This window comes from Oryx dammah, unplaced genomic scaffold, assembly GCF_014754425.2.
Source record: "Oryx dammah isolate SB20612 unplaced genomic scaffold, SCBI_Odam_1.1 HiC_scaffold_3, whole genome shotgun sequence".
NCBI lineage: Eukaryota > Metazoa > Chordata > Mammalia > Artiodactyla > Bovidae > Oryx > Oryx dammah.
This window is the reverse complement of record NW_024070187.1, coordinates 24,329,058-24,349,544: the sequence shown is the minus strand read 5'-3', so window position 1 is coordinate 24,349,544 and position 20,487 is coordinate 24,329,058. Positions and strand designations below refer to the sequence as shown.

Genomic DNA, 20,487 nt, shown 5'->3' with positions numbered 1-20,487 from the left:
TCATTGTACCTTGAAATTTTCTTTGTAGCATTTATCATAAGTAGTTATTTACTTGACATTTATTTCCCTTGCTAGATGTAAACTTCATGAGGATTTTGGTCTTGTTCAGTGATTAATTCCCACATTACGTCCTGGGTCATAGCAAATATTCATACGTTTGTTGACTGGTTGAATGAATGAAAGAAAAGTCATAGTAAGAATATAAAACATGATAAGAACAAATCCTTTACAGTGAGAACAGACCTTCTTTTTATTCAGATATTGAGATAAACTGCAAAGACTGAAAGACAAAAATTCATCATAAATCATTCAGCAGAACATTCATTAAAAATCAAATGTATTTTCTTTAACAGAGTTCTCACACAGAAAATTTCATTTTATGTAAGTCTGATACAACATTAAATATTTTACAAATCAGACATTTCATTTTTAAATCTAACTATAATTTTGAATGTACTATAGACAAAGAAGACCTTTACCAATTTTACTTCATTTAACTTATACAAGGCTTCCATTAAAATTCCATCACACCTTGAAAATTACCTGCAGCTTTTAAAAAAACACATGATCTAAACTTTACATGGAAAGAAAATTCTTATGTAGCAATCCAAAAACTGAGAAAAACAAAAAAGGTAAGAAGCATTTCTTAATACAAATAAATTACAAAAATGCCATTTATGTGTGAGTTTCTTTCTTTTCACTGATAACTGTCATCCATCCAGAGTCCAAAGCAATTCATTTTAAAATTGATGCTTAAAATACTCCAATGTCACTGAAAAATCTATTATTTTAGTGGTACTATTAAATGGCAAAGTAGGGTATCAGATTAGAATGTCCAAACTCCTGTACTAAAGTGAATGAGACATTCACATTCATGCCAGATGTCATCTGTTATGCATTACCAGACAGTTTGGCAATCAATAATCCCAATTTTTAATGGAAACTTACTAAAACATTGCAAAAAACACTTCTTACCCTTTACATATTTCCAGACTGCTATAGAAAATACAATTATATTTGAAGTATGGGCTTTATAGTAGGAATCTCTGTTAAAATATGGAAAAGATCAACAAAAAGAACCCACACCAATGAAATTCTATGAACTGATTTTCAAAGTTAGAAATAAGAAAATCCACTGCTAGTGGAAGCCCTGCACTGTGCAAATATAGTGTGGTATATATTAAACAATCACACATTTGAGGTATTAGCTGGAAAATATATTTATATATATATTTATCTATATATATACACCTATACATGGACACATCCACAGAATATTCACAAATCTATTGGCCCCAAAACCAGCAGATAATAAAATTAAATGAAAAGAAATTACATACCAACAGGAAAGTTACACACAAGGAATTTACAAAAGATGTGGTTACATAATCCTTAATATAAGGAATATGTTCTGAACTAGTGTTTTGAGGGAAAATGTTTCCATTTATATGAAACTGTCTATTTAATAGTAATAAAACCAGAAAGGAAGCCTGGATTCGAGGACTGTATTGCCTGCCAGATGATTAAAGGGATGTACAAGAGTTCTTAAAGATGCTCATTCTATGCACTTGTTCTTTAAAAAAAAAAAAAAAACACAACAGAAACTATGTCGTTATGAGACTATATAGAGAAATTTACAAACTTTAAGCAGTAGTCCAATGTGGCCAAGAGACAGTCATTCAGCTATCTAGTATAGATTAAAATTAAGATCTATTATTCATTTTCAGAAGGTTTTCTGTTTAAAAAATAGATTATAAATACCCTTTCAGCTGGCTACTCAGTATGAAGACAGACAACAGTATAGTAATACTGAACACAAGCTTCATATGGAGAAGCTAAGTAAGTGCACAAATTCTCCTTTTGAATCTTTTGGTCTTTTGACATAATTCTTACTTAACTAAAAAGACGGCTTATTGGTCCTCAGGCCAACATCATGGAATATTTCACTGCCTTTACATAGGTGGGAGTTTTTAAATGAAATCTGTTGAATGAATTATTAAGTAATATTAACATGTCACATCTGTTAAATAACACCTGCATTTAAAAATATTACAGATCAACAAAGGGAAGTCAAGAGGTTAATCATTTCTCTCAGTATCTATTTTACATACTAGTGTAACTAAAGATGCAATAGGAAGAACACTTAAGCATTAAAGCGCAATTAAAATAAAGGGCTGGAATTCTATCATCCTGTTCTTAACAATAAAACCTTAAGTGACATACAAGCAGAGAGGCCTAATGCACTGGCACACATGTACCTTAAGGGTTTACTTTTCTCTACCAAATCTTTGTAGATCATAAATAAGAATGGAATGATTATGAAACAAATACTTATTTAAGCATTCAAATGCAGTCTGTTGCCAAAACATAGTTTCACTTATTATTTCTCATTGTTGAGAATTAAATTCTCAGATTTGCTCACAATAAGTTCCAAAACTTACAAAGGACTAACACCTATTGGGAAACAAAAAAATCAAAAGAGGAGGAGAAAAGATACTATTTACCTTCTCCCAAATTCCTGCAAGAACACTGATGTCTGTGTGTGTGTTTAAAAGGGATAAAAATGTAAAGCATTAATAAACGTAATTGCTTCCAAACTTCTAAAATACCAGTCAGAGAAGCTAGTAGAGCAATATTCAAAGACTGAAAGCATTTAGGCAGTGATTAAAATGAAGAGGACAAGTTATCACATTTAATTGGAGAGCTCAGGTAGCTAAAAATACGACGGCAAAACATTGGGATTTTTGTTAGAAGAGCAGAAAAAGTGAGAATCTTACATTTCAAGATACTTCAATTACAGAAACAAACAAACATAGATTAGGTCATTTTACTTTGTATAATTAACCCAAAATTCTAAGACACTTGGACAGGCCTTTATATCATGACATAGGTGACATTAAGGACTTACTCTTTACTTGCATACTTTACATGTAGCTTAAATTGTCAGGCACTCGATCAGTCCTTTACCAAAGTCATTTGAACATTTTATCAAACACATTTTATGAAATTTAATGTAATGCAACTGAAATATAATACTGTCCAAAAGCCATGTATGACTTTGTAAAATATAACTTCACTTAACATGATAACTTCATCTGTTCCTTTAAAATCAGGATTAAGGGGAAAACAATCAGTCAACAAGAGTTCAAGTCACATAAACATCAATCACAGTAGTGTAAATTTCCCATTAAAACCAGAAAATTAATGGATGGAATTTTTTCATTTAAATTTTAAGTTTTTGGGTGCATACAAACTTTCAGTTAATTAGAATGCTATTACTTTATTTTTTTAAGAAACTCATTCTATAGGCTGAAGAAAACATTTTAGATTATATTTTCTTTTAGGCACACTATTTTTTTTTTTTAAGGTTACATTTCTAAAGAAAGTTGGTTAAGCTGTCCAGTTTTTCTAGGACAATATCTTGTTTAGTTAAATGACTAATTCAATCAAGGCATTTCTATTGATGAGAACATTTAAAAAAGAATGGTCATTTCAGAAGTTCTATTCAACATATGCTATATAAATTATACTCAGGAAAAAAAACTTTAAATAAAAGAACACCATGCTCTAACTAGCATTTTTCCACACATAGAAAAAAACCAAAGATGTGTTTATGTTCTGTTAAATAAGTATGAAAGCAAAATCATTAAAATACTACAACTTGTTAAAACATAGAAGACTAGATTTCAAACAGCTTCATATCCAATATATAGGCACCCAAAACTTCAATTTCCAGCTGATTTTTCTAATTTACATTTTTGGATGTAACTGTAAGGAGCTTATTCCTATAGGATTAATTGAATTACTTAATGGTGAATAAATTTGAGCTCAAATTTTGTAAAGGTAACCTGCTATATAAATCACTATTCCACCTGCTGCTATATTTCTGCTCACTGTGCGTATGGCCAAACAGTCATGCTCTGATCAAGTAAGTGTGCTGCAATCTACGTATATGTTTAACAGTTGGCAATCAGGTTAAAAGGCACAAGCTTCATTTTAGTAGTAATTTTTCTTATTACTTAGACAATAGTAAGAACCCATTTACTTTTGGATCCTGCTTAAATAATCACTAAGAAGAAACTGCAGATTTCCAAGGGGAAAGGAGTAAAACAGGTAGGTCCTTATCTTCATAAGTTTTAGCAGCCTTCAAAGATGTACATATGAACATTTGGGGGCCTTTTAGTTACTGGAATTGCAAATGACGTAACTGCAATTTACTGTTGAAGACCCTTTTTGGTTAATATTTATCTAGCCATTTCCTCATATTTTCTTTAAAATCTATCTATGCATGGCTTAGCAATTCATAAACTAAATAAATAGCAAACTGATACTTTACACCAGTTCATTTATCTCAATATATACTTTAGAATATAATGGCAATATTAAAAATATCAATTTTCTCTAAGCTGATAATGCTTCAAGATTTACACAAGTTAAACAGCTTCTGTTTTTTTCTTCTCTTTTTGATAAAGTTTCATTGTAAACTCCACACATTTGACATCTGACAAGAAAAATGTAATTTTGTCATAAAACATTTATTCCATCAATTTAAACTAAACTGTCTCATGGAATTAAACCCAAAAGAATTTAAATAAAAAGGCAATAAACTGTATATACACAAAATGATCATTCCATAAATATTTACATGACAAGGGAAAAAAATGGAGGATCTAAAAACCAGAAATTGCTACAGGTATGATAATCCTTTCTCAAGACATTTTTAGTTAGGAATCATATAAGCTTTTAAAGTAAAAATAATTACAGAAGCATAACTAAAATAATAATTTTCGTTTTCATTTTCTTACTATTTAAAGGAACCAGTAGATCATAAACAGTCCAAGATTTCAGGATCAACTATTCAGTTTAGTTTTCAATATCAAATCTTTTTCTTTAGCTCTCATGATGAAACTAAACTTACAGAAAAAAATAGAAAGTACTCTAAAAGGTATAAATAAAATTCCCATTCATCCTCCTTTATAAATACTGGTCAGCCGCTCCAACTCTTTACAGTTGTCCATGCTTAAGGCTTCTGCCTTCCTTCGGAGTCGTTCATCATGGTAAACTTTTGCTGCATACTGCATATCTGTTTCTGTTAACAAACAAAAATATTTTGAAAGTAATTTAGATCATCTAGTTGTTTAAATTCATGATGCTTCACAGAAGCCCTTCAATATATTTCTATTAACGGTTTTTTGTTTCTAAATTTATTTGGCTAGGCCAGGTCTTAGTTGCAGTGCACAGGATCTTCAACCTTCACGGTAGCATGTGGAATCTTTAATTTTGGCATGTGAACTCTTAGTTGCTGCATGTAGGATCTAATTTCCTGACGAAGGATCGAACCAGAACCCCGACATTAGGAGCTCAGAGTCCCAGCCACTGGACCACCAGGGAAGTCTCTTATTAGCTGTTTTCTTTTTTTAAAGAAATCCAAGTACTAGCCCTAAAAGCCATGTGGAGTCTTACCACGTAAAATAAATACAAGTTGCTCTAGAAAAGAAATAAGGATAGTATCTTATCAACTCTTTCCCTCCTCCACTCCTGTCCCCAAGGTTTAAAAACAACTGCTCTAAAGCATCCTTTTGATCTCTTTCCCCAAAGATATCATATGCTATTCAATACTGTCAGTGGTTGTTTTTGCTGCGACCTTTATTAAAGTTCCAGATTAATTAATTATGCTGAGATCTGAGTAGAAAAATTTACAATCTTGTTCTGAGTTTATCTGAATTAATGCAGGGGCCCAGGTTCGATCCTTTCATGCCACAGCTAGAGATCCAAGTGCTACAACTAAGACCTGGCACAGCAAAATAAACCAATAATTTTTAGAAACCATATATACTAAACTTATTGAAGGAACACAAAAAAGAAAAACCTTGCTATACAATCAGAGTAGTGGTATTTAGCAAATAAGTACTTTTGAGCCTTCCTTCAATATGTAGGTAACATTAGTAAAGAAATATAGACTAGAAATCAAACATTCTTCAGGGAACTTATTCCTTGTCATTTTCTTGGTAGTCTCAGCCATTTCACTATTAACACTTCTAAAGGGTGGGAGCAGTGTAGATAAGATGTAATGAAAAACAGACATTAAATTAGAAGACATCAATCAGGACGATATTCAAAATAAACTCAAAGATAAGTGTATACTCTATTTGTAAAAATCTTCAGAAATGATCAATCAGGTTAGGATTTAACCAATCAATCAAAATCATTCCACTGCTTTTATTTACAAGTGCTGCTGCTGCTGCTGCTAAGTCGCTTCAGTTGTGTCCAACTCTACAAAAAATCCATCTGCAGGTGATTCTTTTCAACTGAGGTAGATAAACCAAAAAGTCCATAGAGCTAGTAAATGGCAGAATCTAGATGCCGATTCAAATCTTTACCTAGCCTATTATTCTTTCCATTAATTACCTCAAATTACTGCTTGTATTTTATAAAACACCCATTTTACCAATCTAGACCTCTGACAGTATTAGAAGTGACTTCAAAACAGAAAAATGCTGGCGAAAGAGTATCCAAGCCTTTAACCTATACATAGATGTGCTGAATTTGCTAAATTTTATTTTAAAAATTTCAAATATACACAAGTTAAAGAGTACCACAATAAACATTCTAAAGCCCTTTACCTTGATTGACTAATTTTTCATATTCTGTCAAATCTGCTTTAGCGTTCTACAGTAAAGGCTGCTGTTATTGTTGTGGTGGCGATTATTTTGTAGAACTCTTTGAGAGTAAGTTACAGGCATCATGACCTTTCATTCCTAATACTTCAGCAAGTTTCTCCTAAGAACAAGGGCATTCTCTTATATAACCACAATACAATTTTCAAATCCATAAATTTAACAATGACATAATACTATTAGACATAATACTATTATCTAATACATAGTCCATATTCAAATTTCACCAATTGTCCCAATGATGTCCTTTCTAACTGTTTCCTCCCACCCAGGATTCAATTTAGGATCACATACTGTATTCAGTTGTCATGTCTCTTTGTCTTTAAGAGCTTTGCCTTGTTTCATTGATATTTTTGAACACAAGCAAGTTGTTTTATAAATAATGACATTAAAACAGATTTAGCTAAAACTTCTGATAATAACTTTAAAAGACACATGTAAATGTGTACAATATAGCTGTAGACAATGTGGTATAGTGGACAGAAGATGGACTGAAGGGTCCATGAAACCAATTGAGAGTGATCTTGTTGAACTAGTAAGAGATTAAATTATGAAAAAAAATAAAATAAAATAAACCCACTTGGCTCATGCTAGGTAAAGAGTAAAACAAAATTATAATAAATAATAATATAGAATACATATGGGTACAAGGCATTATGCTAAGTGTTAACAAATATTATCTGTTCTGGTCCATATTTTAATGATGAGATAAATGAGATTTAGAGAGGTTAAGTAACTTGGCCTAGGTAACTGTGTTGCTGAAGCCAGGATCTTGCAAGGGATTCCCAGAGTCAACACTTTAAAGATAACATTACACTTTCATCCATAAATGTTGAGTATCTTTCCTTCTTTCTATTTATGCAGTCACTTCCCTATTGTTTAAGGGAACAGAATATAAGCATGCAAAACTCAGAAATCACCCGTTTTTGGCTGGGGACTAGAATTTGTATTTGAAAGTGATATATCTAATGTGCTCATCATTCTTTTAGCACAAAATAGGTAGGCCTTTCATTCATTCATTCATTCATTCATGCATGCATGTGTGTATGAGTATTAGTTGCTCAGTTGTGTCTGACTCTTTGCGACCCTGTGGACTGTAGCTCACTCACCAGGCTTCTCTGTCCATGGAATTCTCCAGGCAAGAATACTGGAGTGGGTTGCCATTCCCTTCTCCAGGGAATCATCCTAACCCAGGGTCTCCCACATTGCAGGGAGATTCTTTACCATCTGAGACACCAGAGCCCTGTCATTATTCATACGAATCCATTACTCATTTATCCAACAATTGTGCAAGGTATTACAGATAAAAAAAATTAAGTGAAATAAAATTAAATAAACAAAATTTGGTAAATACTTAAGACATCTGGCTAATGCACAGTTTCTCAGCCTCAACAGTACTGGCATATAGGGCCAGATAATTTTTGTTGTGGAGGCTGTTCTGTGCACTGCAGAATGTTTCAGCAGCATCCATGGCCTTAACCCATTTAGATGTTAGAAGCAATCTCTTCTACTCCAACCCCATGCTGATGCACATAAAGTTTCTAGACATTATCAAATGTCCACTGGGAGGTGGGAGCAAATCATTCCCAGTTGAAAACCACTAAGGTAACCTTCTCTTCATTGAGAATATACTGATTCACAGACTCAGAGACTCAAACACCAAGGAGGTTTCTACTCTATCAGTATATAGATAAAGAAACCAAGGCTAGAGATAAGAACTCTCTGAGAAATATATAAAGGTAATGTTTTATCAAATTTTCCCTAGTAGATAAGAGATAATGTTAACTGCTTCCATTTTCTGAGTATTTACTGCATGTGAAACACTTCAGCTATTCCCTGATTTAATTTTCATAACAAATCCGTAAAGTTAGGTATTAATGAGAAGACTATAGAGCACTCTGCCTAGATTCTGAAAGCAAATAGGTTTTGAAGCACAGATTACCTTAATGACCTTGGCAAGTTATTAATTATTTTCTCTTTGGCAAAGTTTCCTCATATGCAAATTGGGTATAATAACCTCAAAGTGTTATTGTAGATTTTAAATAAGTTAATATATATAAAGTGCTTGGGACAATGACTGAGAAAATAGGTATTATATAAACTATAGTTATTCCTCTTCCCACTCATCATTATCATCCATCTTATACATGAGGTTAGAATATTTGGTACTAATCACTCAGCTAAAAATTTCAGAGCTAGGATTCAATTTCAGTCTATTTAATTCCAAAGTCTATACTATATAATCTACTTTATGACTTGGGACAGACAAAAAACTATAATAAACAGTTCACAAGGAACATTTCAGCAGATTCTTATGGTCAATTTTCTTATAGTTACAACTACTTAAATTAAGGAAGCTGAGGCTGGAAGATGCTAAACAATTAAGTGTTCACAAGAACTTTTCTACATACAAAATAAGTAAAGGAAAATGAATTGCCAACAAAACTCATTGTATACTAACAGTGCTACCTGTTGAAGCTAAATTAATGAAGAGTTTCAAAGTTAATTCTGAAACAGGATGTATATTAAAACTGATGACATTGCTTATGTGAAGACTTTCTTTCTTAGTGGTCATAAAATAATGATGCATGTTACAACCATCAACATCTTAAATACAATGAAATTTGATACTATGTACTTATTCCACCTATAGTTACTAAGAACAACAATAACACAAATACCATTGTCTTTGCCACATGCCAAATATTGTTATAAGGCCACAAGTACATTAAAACACATTGTCTCACTTAAGTACCAGGCTCCGGATAGGTGCCAGGCAATTTCAGAACATCCCTTGAGTAAGGAAATCTTCAGTAATCAATTCCAAGACTGAATAAGTTTTTAAATGTTAAACATTTAAAATGTAAACTTACTTTGTTGTCTTTCTTTCCAGCAATTATTTCGAATATTAGTCACATAATCTTCTTCCACACTCTTTTCTACCTTTTGTAGTAACATTCCTTTATATTCGTTTTTAAAGTCCTTGTTGACATAATAAATAACACCCAAGTTTTCTGTCTGCATTTTAATTGTTTGTCCTGATCCACTGTAAAAGAAATGTTTGATCATTATTTTTTAATTAAAATTGTACATTCTGATCTGCTTCTACAAAACAAGTAACAAAAACAATTAAAAATAATTAAAAAGTTACTATTGGTAATCAAGTATTTATATAATTTCAAATTACCTAAAGCTACCTTTTTATGTGATAGAAAAGTAATCATATTTTAATATATTATGTTCTTATAAGTTCTCTCAATTTTTAGTTAGCAAAAATCTTATTTGGAAGAAATAAATTATTTGTAGACCAATCATTTTAATACTATAAAAGAACTCGTGATATGGTTTTACAAAGTTTCCTTTATCTTCATTGTATTATGCTAAAGTGTTTTAGAATGTATACTGCATTAAATTTGCTTTGTCCCGATTGCTTATAGAGTATAATATATTGTGAAAAAATATATTAAAAGTAATATTTGCTTTTATTTAATCAATATTTTATAAACAGAAAAGTAACATCATTTCCACTTTAATGACACAAATCTATGTATGTAGCATCAATCCTAATTCTACTTTTGTCTTTAAAGTATTTTTGTCTTCTGAAGGTTTTTGTCTTTGATGTCAACCCATTACCTATTACATTAAATTGCTATCAAGTTTGAATATAGCACTTCTGTCCTTATCCACAATAGAATAGAAATGTAAACTAACATCATACAAACTTAGTGCTTTAGGTAAATTATTTTTAAAATTAAAGATTTTTAAATGGTACACATGAAGTAACAGAAGATTTGTCACTTAAAAGTTTAAAAGTGCACAGGGCCCTTTAAAGTTATCTAAGTAAAAAACAACAATTTTGGGGGGTAAAACTTCACTTAGCTACTTACGATCTGGGATATAAGGAATAAGGAGGATTAGAGACCATCAACTGGCTTAATAATGATACGAGGATCAATACGATAATCGGCATCAGCTGGATAAACACAGAAAAACCTCCCTGTAAAAAATCATCAAAGAATAACAATATTGCAATATAACTGTAGTTGTCAATAATCCAACAGTTGTCGAACATTTTTAGAGGCATAAATGACATTTGAGATCATCTGATTCAGTGCTTCCAAATCTGCCTGATCAAACCAACTTCCTGGGAACGTTCTTAAAAATACAACTTTTTAGGTGCTTCACCTAGAGATCCTGACACTGATCTGGAAAACACTGATATAACCTGTTCATGGGGTTGTCAAGGCAAGAGTACTGAAGTGGTTTGCCATTCCCTTCTCCAGTGGACCACGTTTTGTCAGAACTCTCCACATGACCCGTCCATCTTGGGGGGCCCTATATGGCAGGGCTCATAGTTTCGTTGAATTAGACAAAGCTGTGGTCCATGTGATCAGTTTGGTTAGTTTTCCATAATTGTGGTTTTCATTTTGTTTTTTCTTCCTTGGAAGAAAAGCTATGACCAACCTAGACAGCATATTAAAAAGCAGAGACATTACTTTGCCAACAAAGGTCTGTTTAGTCAAAGCTATGGTTTTTCTAATAGTCATGCATGGATGTGAGAGTTGGGCTATAAAGAAAGCTGAGCACCAAAGAACTGATGCTTTTGAACTGTGGTAGTGGAGAAGACTTTTCAGAGTCCCTTGGACTGCAAGGAGATCCAACCAGTTAATCCTAAAGGAAATCAACCCTGAATACTCATTGGAAGGACTGAAGCTGAAACTCCAATACTTTGGCCATCTGATGTGAAGAACCAGCTTATTTGAAAAGACCCTGATGCTGGGAAAGATTGAAGGTGGGAGGAGAAAGGGGACAACAGAGGATGAGATGGTTGGATGGCATCACTGACTCGATGGACATTAGTTTGACTAAGCTCTGGGAGCTGGTGATGGACAGGGAAGCCTGGCGTGCTGCAGTCCATGGGTCACAAAGAGTTGGACACGACTGAGGGACTGAACTAAACTGAACTGATATAACCTGATCTCATTTTATAGATGAGGAAGTTCTCTGTCTCCCTCTTTTTTTTTTTTTCCATACAGGGACTCTATCAATATGCAGCAGGTTGCAAAACTATTTTTACCTTGGATTTGAGGGTGGAACGTGGACACTGATGAAAATGGCAGAGCTGGGGCCCAGACCTTTTAATTTCTAGTCTAGAGCCCTTTCCATTTACCTTTCTCCTTCGTGTAATTCAACTGCTATATGCAATGATGTATAACTGTATTATAACAAGGAAAGTTACTTCTAATTTAAGTTTTTCAGTATTAATTCTAAATTCTTTAGACCCAACAATAAGAATTTACCTTAGGAACATGAACATTTGAGGTTTATCTTCATTAGAATCATAGAATATCAAATGTGAAGGTGTCATATTGCCCAACCACCTGCCACCCTGACTTCCTCTTCTGGTCTGTCAACATCCCTAGGGGATTCTCTAGCCTATGCTGAACACCTCTGGCAAAAGAAAACTCATTACTTCCTTTTAAAACAACATGATCTGTTTTCATACAACTAATCATATCATAAACATACATCTCCTCTTTCTTCTTCTCTTTCATGTCCACTATGTCGATGCTGATGTTGATTGCTATAACCAGCTCGTCCATTTGAAAATGAATGTACACTACCTAGAAAATTAAAAGCAAGGTTAAATTAGGGAGAAAAGTTATGATCAGAAAAATTATATTTTCCTTTATATTATTTTTTTAATTACTAAAATAATGCACATTTGAGTAATGAACTCTTATTGCCCTCCTGTAAACGAAGAGTGGACAAAACCCAGAATGATTCTTCTTTTTTTCTCTTAAAGGAGAAACTCTTTCTTGATGAAAATTCGAGTAAGAATTCCTTTCTAATACTGCATACAAACAGGACTTTTGTTGTAGTTGGTTGATTTTACAAACCTGCGATCATTAATCTGAAACTCTGCCTTCTGCATTTGTCAACAAATCACAAGTATCTCTAGAAATCAAATGATACTACTTTCATTCATTAAAAAAAAAACAAACAGCTGTATAATATACTATCATACAGGTGGACCACAACTTTCCAACATTTTCTTGGAAATGTTTCAACAGCAAATGTTCAAGCTGTTTTCAAAAAAGGTGACCAGTGAGCAATGGCTATCACTGATAAAGTAAACTATGTTAAGACAAGCAAAAAAACTGCAAATCAACAATCAGAAATTCACTATTTCCTGAAAGATTTCTAATTGTTCCTAGCATATTTTTAGTCCAAATTATTAGTCTGAATAATTTTTCTAGGAGAGGGAATTACATATCCTAATATGTCTCAATGTTATATTTTCAGTCATTAATTTGTTTTACATATCCTCTTTCTTTCAAGGATGTTTTACAAAATACCTTATCAATGACCACAATGTTTCTCAATATATTCAGACAGTGCTACCAGGCCATATTATACTGCTACATTCATAAAGACTCTCCTAATTTTGAATGGGATGTTTAACTTTTTAAACTGTGGTAAACAAGACTAGACCTACAATTTTAAACACCTTAGAGAAGCTACTCTTAAAAAAAATTAATTTCCACACAAGCAACTCACAGTAAATGTAAGTAAAACTCAATACTACATATGCTGTACTATAAAGTCTATTTATTTAGTAGTACTTCTACAGCACTTAACTTTGATAGCCTAGTTCAAGTAATTATTTCTATCTTAATGTAATGTAAGTTGTTAAAACCCACTTCATATAGAACCAATGATTCAGACATTTTAATATTTCAATGGAAAATATCTCCACATGTATTCACAATATATTTATAATGTTATTAATGAAATATCTACGAAGATCTTCAAAGAACCCATTTCAAATAGTCCTTCAAGAGACAGATTACTTCCTATAGTTGTAACAGCATTTAACTAAGACATTGCCACTTGATTTCCTACTTATAGATCCTTTCTTCAGCTTTATGTAAAACACAGAACACCTTTTAAAAATTAAAATATATTCTTGGAAAAAGACAGACTTACAATAAAGCTAATAAGTCTGTATTTTTCTCCTATTTTTATGAAGAACTATCACAGGATCATAATACTATAAGAAATGTCAGAGGGAGGTACATAAATCTCTAAATAGCCTAATTGGTGGTGAGGATCTCTAGCTTCATAAAATATAATATTTATAATTAACACTAAAATACCTGAAGGAAATCCGCCACCAAAGAATATATTAAACAAATCTTCTGGAGTTATATCAGCTTCACAACCTCTGTGGAAATTAAATCTACCATTGTTCTGCTGATTACATGCTTGTTCTTCATTGCCTGTGAGGTCATACTGCTTTCGTTTTTCTGGATTGCTTAAAACAGCATAAGCATTTCCAATCTCTGAAAAAGTAATGAGAAGTTGATAAGCAAAGTTTTTACAGTAAAAAAGACTGTACCATATAAAAACTACTTGTCAAACAACAACAAAAAATACTTGAGGCTAATCAGAAGAAAAACACAACAGTAACAATTTCTTTTAAAGGTATTATATACGTTGCTTATAATTATATGTATTGCCTCCCAATACAATTTTTTATACTGTATAGTCTCCCTACTGCCTTGAACATAAAGGAATGCCCATCTTGCTTTCTTACTATTGTGCTCTACCCCTAATAGCCTGCTATTATTTCCTTTTTGAGTATCCTAATCTAGTCACTCACTAGTAACAGCAATAGCTACCAACTGCCAGGCTCTGAACCCAGATATCTTATTACATTATCCATTATTATCCCCACTTTACAGATGAAGTCCCCGAGTTTCAAAAGGGTTAGGAAACTTGTTCAAGATCAAAGTTATTTTAGCATAGTAAGTAATCTCTCTGCAAGCGACACCATAAAACTATTTTTTGCACACGCCAGCCCAGAGTGAGCTATTCTTCATTCTAATCCTGAACAATTTATTTCTTAAACTGTCAACTCCATGAAGGTAGGAACTGTGTGTTTCATTGCATAATCCCCATGGTCTAGTATAAAGTCTGAATTTTTTAAAAAATGAATCCATATAGTCTCTAGTTTTCCTATCTTACTTTGCTACTTTTATGATATTCATAAAAAGTTTGATTTCCTATCTCATATTTCCATGTCCAAAAGAGCACATTAATTACCAAAATGTCTTCTTGAGGTAATTTACAAAAACTGTACTGCTTTAATCTAACAGTAGGAATTACCCTATTCTTATTCTGAAATTTCTAATAACTAATCATTTCACAAATACAACTTGCTTCTCAAACTAGATCATAAGCCTCTTGCATATGGGATTATTTTAAAAATACTTTCTGGATCCCATGTGGTGGTTGTCATAGGTACTGAACAAGCAAATAGATGCTCATTAGGTAGTTGTTTCTGGATGACTGCATATCACATTGAAATTAATTATATGCAGATACTCTGGAACTTTTTTCTGAGTCAGAGATAGCTTTCCAGTCATCTGTGAACACTATGGAATGAAAATTTAGGTGAATAGTCCATTTATCTCGAGGAGATGGCCCAAAACTTTCTTTAGATTTCCAAATAGAACTATGACTCAAAAATATAGCAATCATTTATAATGTTGCTCCAATGGGAAAGCATAATCAGAGATCCAAGTAATGTACTTATAAACATCACCAAGGTACCTACCCAAAAAAGAAGCGTATCTATCAATATTTGCCAAAGCTGTACTTCCAGTATTAGTAACAGTTTTAGGATTCTTAACCTTTATACACTGAACCTATTTCAGGTTTATAATGCTATTACTTTTTAAACTATTAATATCTTGGCAACTCAATTCTACTTCTAAGGCTTTGCTATAAAAATAATTTCCAAGTGCTATGATATTTTAGATGGTATTTGTGAAAAATTGTCATAATTCATAATTGTATATGTAAGACAATTTAGTCTATCTACTGTGACTAATTTACTATTTATTTACCTTGTGCTATACCTATAATCAAGACTTTTTTTTCAGTTATTATCTTAAAAATTAAAACCAAAATTCATTTTGGTATTCAAAGCCTCACAAAATACATTTCCATCTCAGTGTTGTTTACTTCACAAAAAGATACATTCCACTTTATTAATTTTCCTTTAATTATAGTTTATTTTGAGGTTAACTTTAGATTCATATGAAGTTGTAAAGAGTAATATAGATAGACTCTTCTACCCATTACCCAATTTCCCCCGTGGTAGTACCTTATAAAATTATTATATCAAGGATACTGACATTGATAACAATCAGGATATAAAACATTTCCAGCACCATCTCAGGCTGCCGTTTTATACCCACACCTACTTCCTTCTCCTCCTTCCCCTTTTAACTGCCCACAACTACTGACTTGTCTTCTCTATTTCTATAATTTTGACATTACAAGAATGTTAAATCAATGGAATAACACAGTATATAAATGGAATGAAATCTCCTAGATTGACCTTTTTCAATCAGCATAGTTTTTTGGAGATTGATAGAAGCTGTTATGTAAGTCATTCATTCCTTTTATTGCTGATTAGTTCTCCATGGTATGGATGTATCACTGATTCACTAATCACCCAATGAACAACACCTGCATTGTTTCTAGGTTTTAGTTATTACAAATAGAACTGCTATGTACATTCATGAACAGGTTTGTGTGTAAATATATATTTTTATTTCTGGGATAAGTTCCTAGAAATGCAATTGCTGGGTTGTCTATTAGTTAAATAGTTTTGTGAGAAACTGCCAAACTGTTTTACAGAGTGACAATGTCATCTCATAACCCATCAGCAATGTGTAAGTGATCCAGTTACTCTGCATCTGTACCAGTATTTGGTGTTCCTACTTTTTTTAATATTAACCATTCTAATAGGTGTGCAGTAGAATCTCATTTTGGTCTTACTTTGCAATATCTCTAATGGCTAATGAATGATACTAAAAACTTTTTCACATGCATACTTGCCATGTGTATATAATCTTTAGTAGGATGTCTCTTCATGTCTCATATCCATTTTCTAATAGGGTTGTCTATTTTTTTTAATTGGGAGTTTGGGGGAGTTCTTTATATATTCTGGACACTAGTCCTTTGTCAGATAGGTAGGTGCTTGGCAAATATTTTCTCCTTCCTTGTTGCTTGTCTTTTCTTCTACTTCATGGCATCTTTGCAAAGTAAACAAAAAAATTTTTTTATCAAGTTCAACTTATCTACTTTTTTTGTGTTATAAACTGTCTTGTGTTAAATTTTAAGAAGTCATTACATAGCCTAAGATCCTAAAAATTTGCTCCCATGATTTTTTGCTAAAAGTTGAAGTGCTGTCTTATACTTCATAAGATTCATGTTGAAATCATTCTTATATAAAGCATGAGATTTATTTCAAGGTTAAATTTTGTTGTTTGTTTTGCCTATGAATGTCCAGTTGCTCCAAAACTATTTTGTTGAAAAGGCTACCTTTTCTCCACTGAGTTGATTTTGCACCTCTGTAATATCTCTATGGGTTCCCATCCTGTTCCACTGATCTATATGTCTCTCCTTCTGCCAATTCTATACTATTTTGCTAACCACAGATATAATGTAAGTCCTAAAATCAGGTACACTTATTACTCCTACTTTAATGAATCATTTATTCAGGTTCTTTGTATTTCCATATGACTTTTAGAATAAACTTCCTTTTATCTACAAAGAAGTCTGTTAAGATTTGACAGGAACTGTATTAGATGTGTGTATCAACTTGGGGAGTCTTGACATCTTTACTACTGTGTCTTTCAATCTATGAACATGATATATCATTCCATTTATTTAGATCCTCTCTGATTTCTTTCATTAATATTATATAGTTTTCAGCAAACAAATCTTACACAAGTTTTGTTAAATTTACACCTAAGTATTTCTTGTGTGTGTGTGATTATAAATAGTAATGCATTTTTAAATTTCAGTGTCTACATATTAGTAAGCAGAAATATACTAAATAGTATACATTAGTATGTAGAAATATACTAAATAGTAATCGATCTTTTTATGTTTATCTTATACCCTGAAATCTTGCAGGATTCACTTATTGGTTCTAGGATTTTTTTTCTTTTAGGTACATTCCTTGGTATTTTATACATGATCATGTTATTTGCAAATAGGGACAGTTTGTGTGCCTTTCATTTCTTTCTCTCACCTAAATGCACTGATTAGAGTTTCCAACACTATGTTGAATATCTTGTGTTTGTTTTGTTTTATAACTAATTCAGTTGTACTTTAGTGTGAATATCAGGGAAAAGTCTTCCTGAAAGTGCAAGTCCTTACTGACTTTTAAATCACTTCCCTCATTCTCATACCCAGGTTTCTGCCACCTTCTCTAACCAAAGAAATCATACTCATCTTGAGAATACATAATTCTCACCTATAATATGAAAGCTTCTCCAATTACTCTGATTATAACTCTGCTGTATCTTTCTGGCTTTTCCTTGGATATCTTTATTCTATGTTGTGAATTTTAATTACATTCAGTCTTCTGGGAGATCCTGGGTAAATGTTAATCTCTTTAAGATTCACATTTTCTTACTTGCAAAGGGATGACACTGGTCCCTGTTTACTTCAGAAGATTTTTAATAACATTAAAGTTTTAAAAATGGGAATGAAAAACTATAAAATGCTTGTTGAATGTTAGGTATTACTATTATTCCAAATGTTCTGTGTGAGATTTGTCTCCTCTTCATAAATTACAAATTCATTTAATAAGAGGATATCTTATATTTTCTTCTTGAATTTCTCTAGAAGAACTAGCCCATAAGGTAGACTGACTTCTCTATTCTTAGAAGTTCACTCTAGATGTTAAGAATACCGAGGGGGTTCTCCTGTGGCTCAGTGGTATAGAATCCACCTGCTGATGCAGATGACACAGGTTCAGTCCAGGAAGATCCCACCACATGCCTTGGATCAACTAAGCTCGTGAGCCACAACTATTGAGCCTGTGCTCAAGAGCCCGGGAACCACAACTACTGCAGCTCGTGTGCCCTAGAGCCAGGCTCTGCAGCGGGAGAAGCCACTGCAATGAGAAGCGTATGCAACATTACTAGAGAGCAGACCCTGCTTGCCACAACTAGAGAAAAGCCCATGTAACAATGAAGACCTAGCACAGTCAAAAAGAAAGAAAGAAAAAAAAGAATCCTGATCTACCAAAACCTGACATGGGCAGTAGCATCTGATCCATTATTATTTAACAAACAACATATAAACACTTAATCAATGCCCTTTGTAATCAGATTTATGTGTATGTCAACAGGCACATGTATTATTCAAACAGTCTATGAAATACTTGGAGTCTTTGAAGATAATGCAGACAGGGCATATTTTGAAAATATTCACATCAGAGAGAAGGAAAGGGATCCATTTCAAATATTTTTAAAGGTATCTTTATATGTATTATGCAAGTTATTGTCTAGATGTAAATAAAATATTCCCTGCCTTGAGAAATTCACAAACCTAATTAAAGGACAAAGAGCTACATGAACTTAAGAGTTCATTTAATCTACCCTCTTTGATGGTAAGTTTTTAAAGTTTTACAAAACACACAACGAAAATATATCTTCTATCTAATCTCATTCCTTTAACTAATTGTCTCTTTTTCTATTCTTGAAGGAAATAAAAAAAAAAACAAAAATGGTTTCCATCTTCTGTAAAAAGTATTTTAGCAATCACAGAGCAATAAATCTATACTTACCTCTTATACAAACAAAAAACTATAGTCTTAGATTAAATAGCTTGGTATCCCAGACACAGAAGTTAAGATCAATTGATTAAAGAGAAAATAAGATGATTCAGAAGGTCATGCAAATATTCTATGTGCTGAATGAAGGAAACTTGCCACTTCTCTGTGATGACACACTAGCAGTAATATTGTCTAATTAACTACCTTTGTTCACCAGTCTTCTGTGGCTTACAGTCTGGGTTTTCTTTTATTTCTTTATAGCTGCACCATGTGACATGCAGGATTCCCCATCCAGGGATTGAACCTATGCCCCTTGAAATGGAAGCACAGATTCGTAACCACTGGATTACCAGGGAAGTTCCAACAATCTGGGTTTTCTATGTAGTTTCTACTCAATGAAAAATGGGTTCATCAACCACCATCCTATTATGATCCTCTTGGGATTAATAAATTGGCATTCTGATTTACAAATAACCTTCTGTGGATTGAATAATGTGCACCTTTCCTCTACAGATAAGTCACCACCCAGCATGTTGATAAATATTGTTTCTAGTGTTGCAAATTAGAGCATTAGATTCTGAAATGTACCACATCAAAGTAGCATCACCTTTGTAAAACTTCTCTGAGTGTCTCTGTGGGGTGACATTTATGTTGCTCATCTCTTCAAAACACAACACAAGCTGTAAAATATTGGTAGATCCACTCACTGTTATTCTAAGACCAATAATGCTATTAATAACACAACTTCAATACAGAAATGGGACAAAGAAGCATGTTCTTAGCATTAACGAAGAATTAATACTGAAATCATCTAACAGATCACAGACGTGCAAATAATTCACTGCCAAACATTTTAAACATCTTAAACCAAAAATTTTAAATTAAATGATTTTAATTCAGAATGTGAAAAAAAGTTTTTTAACTTGGTGGGGGGAATATGTAGCAAAAGTTAGTGTTTCTGAGTAAAGATGCTTTTCCTGTACTTTTAATATGCTACATTTAATTTAAGGAAACAATCAGAGAAGGTTCTCACTGTCACAGTGATATTTTAATTCCAGTACCACTTTGGCAGCTGCTTTTATTGAACTATATTAATAATCCCCAAATGTATGCTGATTGGCAACATCCTTTAAGAAATAAAACCATTCTGGCAACAATTTT

General features: G+C 32.6%; 1 protein-coding gene across 3 annotated transcripts in view; it reads right to left on the bottom strand.

Annotated features, from left to right (window-relative positions):
• Nucleotides 1-225: 225 nt before the first annotated feature.
• The window catches only part of DNAJB14 (DnaJ heat shock protein family (Hsp40) member B14), a 43,755-nt gene continuing 23,493 nt past the window's right edge, over nt 226-20,487 (bottom strand). For 2 of the 3 annotated variants that reach the window (XM_040237791.1, XM_040237793.1), the window contains 5 exons: nt 13,838-14,023; nt 12,207-12,301; nt 10,565-10,674; nt 9,551-9,723; nt 226-5,089 (listed from right to left, as the gene is read on the bottom strand). In XM_040237791.1, the coding sequence (XP_040093725.1) occupies nt 4,965-5,089; nt 9,551-9,723; nt 10,565-10,674; nt 12,207-12,301; nt 13,838-14,023 (689 nt within the window). In that variant the 3' untranslated portion in view covers nt 226-4,964. Of the gene's footprint in view, nt 5,090-9,546; nt 9,724-10,564; nt 10,675-12,206; nt 12,302-13,837; nt 14,024-20,487 lie in introns of all 3 variants that reach the window. The other variant, XM_040237792.1, reaches the window with a different exon arrangement.